General features: G+C 41.0%; 1 protein-coding gene and 1 non-coding gene across 2 annotated transcripts; both read left to right on the top strand.

Annotated features, from left to right (window-relative positions):
- The first annotated feature begins 2871 nt into the window (after nt 1-2871).
- On the top strand, nt 2872-8816 carry LOC115191805 (40S ribosomal protein S3a). The gene is made up of 6 exons (XM_029749737.1): nt 2872-2988; nt 3820-3923; nt 5018-5205; nt 7420-7628; nt 7964-8073; nt 8654-8816. Exons 1-6 carry the CDS (start codon nt 2927-2929, stop codon nt 8779-8781), a joined length of 801 nt encoding a protein of 266 aa, XP_029605597.1. The 5' UTR covers nt 2872-2926; the 3' UTR covers nt 8782-8816.
- On the top strand, nt 8101-8232 carry LOC115193143 (small nucleolar RNA SNORA17). The gene has a single exon (XR_003878105.1). It is a non-coding gene; the product is annotated as a small nucleolar RNA SNORA17 (small nucleolar RNA).
- Nucleotides 8817-9757: the final 941 nt, after the last annotated feature.

The following is a 9757-nucleotide window of genomic DNA, read 5'->3' on the forward strand; positions in this document are numbered from 1 at the left end:
GGTCAATTGCGTGAGTCAGGGGCTGGGCCCAAGAGCCAAAAAAACACAATTACGTTTTTTTTTCCAACCACAGGAGCCTGCTCTCAATGTTCAAAATACCCCGAGTGCATAATTTAGCCACAGAGGATCAATAGTTTTAAGAAAATAACTGTGGATTAAATTGTATCAAAAGTGCATACAGGTAACTAACAAAATAAAGGAAACACCAGCATAAAGTGTTTTAGGGTATTAGGTCACCACAAGCTGCCAGAACAGCTTCAATGCGCCTTGGCATAGATTCTACAAGTGGACATAAACCATGCCAGGATAATGCACCCCACACACCATAACATACACTTTGTATCCCTCACTTTCTCAAGTGTTTCCTTTATTTTGGCAGTTACCGGTTGCCTACAGTCGGGAGGCCGCAATTTGGCCAGCATGCATGCCAAATATACAGCTTGTTGCATTGTGGCCATAGGCATATAATCCATAAAAGGGATTTGGAACCTCTTACCCTGGCAATTTGAGTGTTAAACTCATGGGTACACTATCATTGCCTGCCAGTCCTGATTTAAATGGGAACTGCCATCTATGGATTATATTCTATGCGGCTGTTGGTTTGCATTTTTCAAATTTCGAAATACAATCGTGGGAAAAATGTACAGTTTGGAAAGCAAGCAACGTTGATTCAACCAGTGTGTACCCAGTGGGTAAATTCATTGATGATGATAATGCCTTTCTGAATAGGAGGCTGATTTTTAGCAGCATGCTATAGAAGGTAGGCAATATGGCAGGCAATCAAGATAACGTTCTTTGGAGGCATGTTGTGAGAGAAGAGAATGCTGCACCTCTCTTGATTTTGGTTGTTGACTTCAACCAGGCGAGAAGGTCAAAACGTTTTCAGTGACAAGATTAAGAACATTTTGGGCGCCTGCTGATTTTAAAGCCAGGTGAGGGGTTCAAAACGTTTTCAGTGACAAGAGTAAGACCTTTTTGGGCGCCTGCTGATTTTAAAGCCAGGTGAGGGGTTCAAAACGTTTTCAGTGACAAGATAAGAACTTACTCCATGTTGGATGGTTGTTGAGCTTTAAAGACCCTCACTTCCATTCTCCTGATCAGGGATTATCTCTGACAAGGAGATGACAGGAATGTTATTAATTCTATTTAAATGAATCTTCACTAGGTGTTACAACATGTCTCTAACATGCACATTCACAGACTCATTTATAAAATGTATATGATTTCTGTATACTGTACATATGAGGGATTTGGCCGAATTAGGCCTCACCAACATTAGGACATATGTTGAACATTAAAGAGGACCTTTCAGTTACTGTATACAATCTTGGAAAAAATTTGCTATCTAGAACTCAAAAGGGTTCTTCGGCTGTCCCCATAAGATAACTCTTTGAAGAAGCTTTTTTGGTTCCATGTAGAACTCTTTTGGGTTCCATGAAGAACCCTGTCCACAGAGGGTTCTACATGTGGACAGCCAAAGAACCCTTTTGGAACCCTTTTTTCTAAGAGTGTAGAGACAATGTAGGTCTAGAATAAATGTATGTAAATGTTTACATTGTCACCAGGTTCAGCCCAGCTAGGCATCATCCCTAACCCTGTAATGACACAGTTGTATCAGTGTCCTAATAACGAGAGGAGGCAAGACACACCTGCATGAAATGTTAACGGTTTGAGATTCAGGTTCAACCTGTTTTCTTCATTAAGTATTCACTTGTTGGTTCACTCATACAGCATGTTAGGGCAGACTGTCACGCAGTGTACTTGGCTGACTGAATAGTGTAATACAGTGCAGAGTATTGAGTAATATACATGCATCTACCATATAGTTTAACATAATAACATGCATATAAGATATAGTTTAACATAATAATATGCATATAAGATATAGTTTAACATAATAATATGCATATAAGATTTAGTTTAACATAATAACATGCATATAAGATATAGTTTAACATAGCATGCATATACATGTTGTGAATAGTTAAGTCAGTGTTCTCCAAACTCCAAGGGATGCATGTTTTGTTTTTAAGCCCCAGCACTACACATCTGATTCAAATAATCAACATATCATTACATTATGATATTTGAATCAGCTGTGTAGCACTAGGCCAAAAACCAAAACGTGCACCCCCTAGAGTCCCCAGGACCGAGTTTGGAAAACACTGAGATAAGTCAATATATGTTTATTTGCTCATAATTCAGGTGAATAGTCTTTCCTTCATCATGAATATGTGTGAATATTTCGGTTGAAGTTATTTAAGTTATTATGGGTCTGCTCATATGACTGCTAATTTCTCCACAGACAGCGACTGTAAGTTGAATTTTGTTATTTTGTGAAAGTGTTGGTGCATCATATTTCACTGCCACAGTAAAAACCAGTGGCTGTTCTAATTTATATTTTATACTCAGTTACATGTTTATGCATATATTCATTCCTTCTGGAACAGAGATTCATATTATTATAAATCATATATGAATTATATAATATAATTATGTATTTATTTACAGAATTTCAGACATACAACACAATATGTGTCAGACTGAATGTCAATCATTCATGTGAGCGTATGAACTGAGCTAACCGTCAAAGTGGGGGTGTTTAGTTGTTTATTTGGATCCGCATTAGCTTTTGCTGAAGCAGCAGCTATTGTAGTGGATACAGTAGGATCAGGATAGAAATATCAATATTGTAGCATAACAATACTATATCATACAATGTAGCAAACGCTTCCTGAGTTTATTAAATGTTGTTATAACGTATCAAATAAAGGACTGCGATATCACGCTAGGCCAGTTCTGAGCAACAACGTGCTAGTTGTGAGGTCTCAACGTATCGCGAGTCGCGAGATGTGAGAAATCTCAGCTCTGTCTGTAACACTCGCGATAATTCCTATTTCCTTCTCTTTCACTCCCTGTAGCCAACATGGCAGTCGGCAAGAATAAGAGGCTGACCAAAGGTGGCAAAAAAGGTGCCAAAAAGAAGATGTAAGTAGCGCAATTCATCCATTAAATCGTGCGATACACACTCTTAAGTTCAGGTTATTGACTTTCAGTTTGAAAATGTGAAGGATGAGGTTGATTTTGACTGGATGCACTCAGGCCGGTCACTGTTGCTAATCTGCTAAACTCCGTGCGCATTCAGTGTTCATGAGTTTGTGCATAAGCGACACTGAACTGTTATGTAAGAGACTGTCAAAGCCTTAACCCAGGCTGCATATCGTGAAGCATCTTATATAAATGTGACGAAATGCACACATTGCCTGTAATCTAGCGACATCGGCTATCTTAACAAGCTAAGCTACCTAACTAGATCATTCATGTAGCTATGGTGGCTAGCAAGATGGCAGACATGTCCACGTTATGTTCTTGGCTGGCAAACGTTAGCTAGACGAAGTATTTTCTACGAAATGGTGTGGTCAAACAGAATTAAAGTATTGTAGCCAAGCCAGCCAGGGCTACATGTGCGTGGTGTCAACCCTTCAATCGTTAGCGAGAAAAGTCAAATTTGTGAGGTAAGATAATTTAGCCAGTTAGCTGGGCCTTACGTTAGTAACCAGCTAACTAACGTTATGCTATCCCAGTCATGTTTTATTGATTAGCCAGGTGCCTGTTGAATTTCCACGTTTGATTGTACTGGAAGTTGACGTGCATACCATTGCCAGCATTTGACAATAACAAGTTAACGTTAGCCCTTTGGTTGGTTTCGCGTAAACTAGACTGCAACCTTAGTTTCTTTAGCTAGCTACATAGGCCTGTGTCATATCAAAACAGATGAACAGAACTGATATTGACCACACTACTTTCTCTATCCCCCAGTGTCGACCCTTTCTCCAAGAAGGACTGGTATGATGTCAAGGCACCCGCTATGTTCAACATCCGCAACATTGGCAAGACCTTGGTCTCCAGGACTCAGGGAACCAGTAAGTCTGCTTTTCAGATGCCGATTAATGGAGCAACACATGGTTCAGTGGTGATGGCTACCAGTATGAAGACTAACATGCAGCAGAATAACTGCAGACAGAGCCACATGGTTCAGTGGTGATGGCTACCAGTATGAAGACTTACATGCAGCAGAATAACTGCAGACAGAGCCACATGGTTCAGTGGTGATGGCTACCAGTATGAAGACTAACATGCAGCAGAATAACTGCAGACAGAGCCACGTGGTTCAGTGGAATTATAGCACGGTTTGGAAACTGGGGGTTGATTTAAAGTGAGGTGAACTCCTGACCTTGTACTGTAACCAGCTAGCTAGGTAGCCTAATTCAACTAGCTTTGGGACAACTTTGGGAGTCTGTATATTGGTTGGACTCACTGAGTTGTGCATCGTTCTGGTGGGTGGTGACAGATAATAACCCTACCGCAGTATAGCCGTCTTCGCCCCAAAAATGTCCGGTCAACAAAAGCTTATGTATAATCTCTAGGAATGTACCAGACAACGTGAAATGTTCCTCCTATCGAATCAACATTAGTATCCAACTTTTGTCAGAACCGTGCCATATTCCTGCCAAGTTAGACAGCGGTCTGCCATTAGACCTCGCACTTCACGCGAGACTGCCTACCACAAAATCTACCATTTATTTAATACCGAGGTACACGTTTCACTACATCTGGTAGGTAGTGTTCCTAGAGATTATACATGTGCTTTTGTTGTCGGGAAGCGTTTGTTTGGCGAAGCCGACCCTGGTGGTAAGGTTATTTCCGTCAAAACACCAGAACGATGCACAACTCGGAGTCCCAACTAATAGAGTCCTGAAGTTGTCCTAAAACTATCATTTTAATATGGGTTTGTTGGTCAGTAATGTCCCTTATGAGTTTTCCCTTTTAAAATTGTTTCAGATTGTCGGTCTTGTCTTGGTTTTGTTTGTACCGTACTTAACACAATGGGAAAGCATGATGACAGATTGTTTCGGCCCAATGATTGCCTCTGATTACTGGTAAAGAGATGTGATGTTCCCTGCCTTGGCCTCCATTCCCCTCACTGCGTCCCACATCAACTAATCTGTTCTACCAGGAATCGCCTCTGATGGTCTGAAGGGACGTGTGTTCGAGGTGAGCCTCGCTGACCTGCAGAACGATGAGGTGGCCTTCCGCAAGTTCAAGCTGATCTCAGAAGACGTGCAGGGAAAGAACTGCCTCACCAACTTCCACGGCATGGACCTGACCCGTGACAAGATGTGCTCCATGGTCAAGAAGTGGCAGGTGAGGAATCCTACAGGAGGATGTAACACACAGCTGGATTTGTGGAGATATTGTGGTGTTGATATGCCTTTATAATCACAGTACAAAATGTATGGAAATGGGTCATACTGTCATTAAAGGTGCAATATGCAGAAATCACTCCGCCATTTAGTTTGTGTAATTTCAGTTTGTTTGACAAAATAACCAGTCTTTGTTTAGAGAATCATTATACCATCTAAACCGATGTAATATTTTCTATAACTAAACATTTTGTATTTTCAGCTTTTTGAAGCTGGTCTACAAAAGATGCAAATCTTAAGAACAGGAAGCATAGAAAAAACAAACATCTACCGCTTCTTATACTTGCTTTCAATGAGAATGACAGAGCTATAACTCACATTTCTATGTGAATTTGGTCAGGTCACCCAAAAAGTGTCATTGCAACTTTAAGCTGAAAGGCACCGCCTTTCCCTCATAGTTTTTCTCAGCACACGTGGAATGTAAACCACAATTTCAACGCTGTACCCTAATACTGTCACACCACCTTCAAAAGTGATGTACCATTATGGGTAATCTCAACACTATGAATTAACCTCTTACATCTGCTCCAATATCCAATGATGGGCGTGGTGCGAAATACAAATTCCTCTAAAATCCGAAAACTTCAATTTTTCAAACATATGACTATTTTACAGCATTTTAACCTCTTACATCTAGATGTTCCGCTAGCGGAACGTCTGCTCCAATATCCAATGATGGGCGGGGCGCGAAATACAAACTCCTCTAAAATCCGAAAACCTCCACTTTTCAAACATAGGACTATTTTACAGCTATTTAAAGACAAGACTCTCATTAATCTAACCACACTGTCCGATTTCAAAAGGCTTTACAGCGAAAGCAAAACATTAGATTATGTCAGCAGAGTACCCAGCCAGAAATAATCAGACACCCATTTTTCAAGCTAGCATATAATGTCACAAAAAACAAAACCACAGCTAAATGCAGCACTAACCTTTGATGATCTTCATCAGATGACACACCTAGGACATTATGTTATACAATGCATGCATGTCTGTTCAATCAAGTTCATATTTATATCAAAAACCAGCTTTTTACATTAGCATGTGACGTTCAGAACTAGCATTCCCACCGAACACTTCCGGTGAATTTACTAAATTACTCACGATAAACGTTCACAAAAAGCATAACAATTATTTTAAGAATTATAGATACAGAACTCCTCTATGCACTCGATATGTCCGATTTTAAAATAGCTTTTTGGTGAAAGCACATTTTGCAATATTCTAAGTACATAGCCCAGCCATCACGGGCTAGCTATTTAGACACCCGGCAAGTTTAGCCTTCACCAAAATCAGATTTACTATAGGAAAAATGGTCTTACCTTTCCTGTTCTTCGTCAGAATGCACTCCCAGGACTTCTACTTCAATAACAAATGTTGGTTTGGTCCCAAATAATCCATCGTTATATCCAAACAGCGGCGTTTTGTTCGTGCGTTCTAGACACTATCCGAATGGTAAAGAAGGGTCGCGCGCATGGCGCATTTCCTGACAAAAAAATTCTAAATATTCCATTACCGTACTTCGAAGCATGTCAACCGCTGTTTAAAATCAATTTTTATGCAATTTATCTCGTAACAAAGCGATAATATTCCGACCGGGAATCTGCGTTTCGGTAAAAAGAGGGAAAAACAGAAAGGCGGGGGCGGCCAGTGCACGCGCCTAAGCCTTTTGTCTGCTGATAGACCACTTAGCAAAAGCGCTCGTGTGTTTCAGCCAGGGCTTTGAATTACGTCATTCAGGTTTTTCCCGGGCTCTGAGAGCCCATTGGAGCCGTAGGAAGTGTCACGTAACAGCAGAGATCCTTTGTAATGAATAGAGATGACAAAGAAGGGCAAGAAATGGTCAGACGGGACTTCCTGTACAGAATCTTCTCACGTTTTGGCCTGCCAAATGAGTTCTGTTATACTCACAGACACCATTCAAACAGTTTTAGAAACTTTTGTGTTTTCTATCCAAAGCTAATAATTATATGCATATTCTAGTTTCTGGGCAGGACTAATAATCAGATTAAATCGGGTACGTTTTTTATCCAGCCGTGAAAATACTGCCCCCTAGCCATAAGAGGTTAACCTCTGCCCTGTAATGTTATTGGTAACGTGTTGGGCCCGATGTACCCAAAACTATGAATTTACCTTTATCCTGTCTCCCCGCCAGACCATGATTGAGGCCCATGTGGACGTGAAGACCACAGACGGCTACCTCTTGCGTCTGTTCTGCGTTGGCTTCACCAAGAAGCGCACCAACCAGATCAGGAAGACGTCGTACGCCCAGCACCAGCAGGTCCGTCAGATCAGGAAGAAGATGATGGAGATCATGACCCGTGAGGTCCAGACCAATGACCTGAAGGAAGTCGTCAACAAGCTGTAAGGATGTTCGCCGTCCTGTTGCTGGTTCAATAGAATATTCTGCACTCTGGGAAGATGTGGTCCATGTGAAATGCAACATGGAGTGCATGTATGGGCATGCATATTAATTGGCTGTTAGATGAAGCAAATCATTTATTTCAACAAAATTTTGCATGTGTTGAACACTTTTCCTGCATCTTTAATTGTGTACAGTTAAATGTTGATGTCTGAGTAAGTTGAATGGCTTTCAATGAAGGCAGCCAGTCATTTAACTAGATCTCTCAGCCGGTCATTATCAGTAGCCAAGCCAGGTTCCCTCTTACTGATTCAGTTTTTTTCCCTTTATCCTCTAGGATCCCTGACTCTGTTGGCAAGGACATTGAGAAGGCCTGCCAGTCCATCTACCCCCTCCACGACGTCTACGTCAGGAAGGTTAAGATGCTGAAGAAGCCCAAGTTTGAGTGTAAGTCACCTTGAACCTCAAACCTATCCTGCCCCTTGAGGCGTTGCAGTCCGACTGAATGTGTCGAGCCTGTGTCATAAGGGGCGGAGAGTGAAAGGGTTATGTCTACGCCAAGGACCCAGAACGGTGGGTACTTGGAGTGATCATGGCTCCGACAGATGGCACAATACTAGACAATTGATGGTGTGAAAGAAAGCCTATTCAGGATCTTTGTCAAAAACTTACCATGCATTAAAGAACCTCCAAAAAAACATTTTTTTAACCTAAAATAACCAAGGTTATTGAAGGTCACCTTTGACTGAGCTTGGTTTAATCATGACCACTGTAAGGTCCCCTCCCCAGCATCTGGCAGCAGTTCTGCACGACATAATTGTATCTCAACATATGCCGATATGGCTGCATTTACAGGCAGCCCAATTCTGATCTTTTGGCCAAATAATTATTGTCAAAAAGATCATATTTGGATTGTGTAAACACAGCCTAGCATACTAAATTATCTTAAGTGACTTATCCAATGTCTCTAACAGCCTGTTGAGTTGTATTCTGGTGTTGTGCTTATATAATTCTTGTCTCCTTCCAGTGGGCAAACTGATGGAGCTCCACGGTGAAGGTGGTGGCAGCAGTGCAGCCAAGCCCTCTGGGGACGACACCGGGGCTAAGGTGGATAGGGCCGACGGCTACGAGCCCCCCATCCAAGAGACCGTCTAAACACCTGACAGATTTAATAAAAAATGTAAATGATACTCAACTGTTGGTGTCTTCTGTTAATGGGATGGTTGTTTTTTAAGGTATTTTGTATAGAGCTATTCTTTTTCAGGCATAAATCAAAGCATTTATAGAAATCAAAGAACTTATGGTTTCTATAACTATCTGGAAAAAGAAAAGCTATGCAGAACTCAACGTGTTACGCGGTTGAGGCCGGATGGACGTAATGCCAAATTCTAAAACGGAGGCAGCTTATGGTTTAGAAATTACCGTGGACATTCCTGCAGTCAGCATGCCAATGGCACACTCCCTTAACTTGAGACATCTCTGGCATTGTGTTGAACGGCACATTTTAAAGTGGCCTTTGTCCACAGCACAAGGTACACCTGTGTAATGATCATGCTGTTTAATCAGGTGAATGAGTTCTTGGCAAAGGAGAAATGCACACTAACAGGGATGTAAATATTTTGTGGATCTTATTTCAGCTCAGTAAAGTTACAGGTAGCATTTATACTGTAATGTTACCATGGCACTCATGCTCAAATTAAGATTCAAGGGGCTCAATTACATCATATTGCAATATAGGTTAATCTAATTGACTGCCATATGGAGGTAAAATGTAAAAACAAGCCAACTTCTCTTGATTAATTGGGCCTCGTGCTATTGGGTCATTCTTATGTGGTGCCTTTTCTGTCCTCAGGAAAAAATCTTGGTGTAAAATGTAGATCCCGAAAGGCCAGGTATCCTTTGCCTTAAATCCATAAAATTCCCTTTCAAGATATGTTTAACACCTTTCAGTGGATGTTTGTTTTGCCATGTCCCCGGGTGTAATCAACTTCTGAGAAATATAAGTCATAAAATATTTTCTTTCATTATCTTAAAAAAAAAATCTTGATTTGTCCCTGATCACTTTCCACCCCGTTTGTCGTAATTCTCCATTTAAGAAAATCCCTTTGTACAATGACACATTCAGGAAAAT

Source organism: Salmo trutta, chromosome 4, assembly GCF_901001165.1.
Source record: "Salmo trutta chromosome 4, fSalTru1.1, whole genome shotgun sequence".
NCBI classification, from domain to species: Eukaryota; Metazoa; Chordata; class Actinopteri; order Salmoniformes; family Salmonidae; genus Salmo; species Salmo trutta.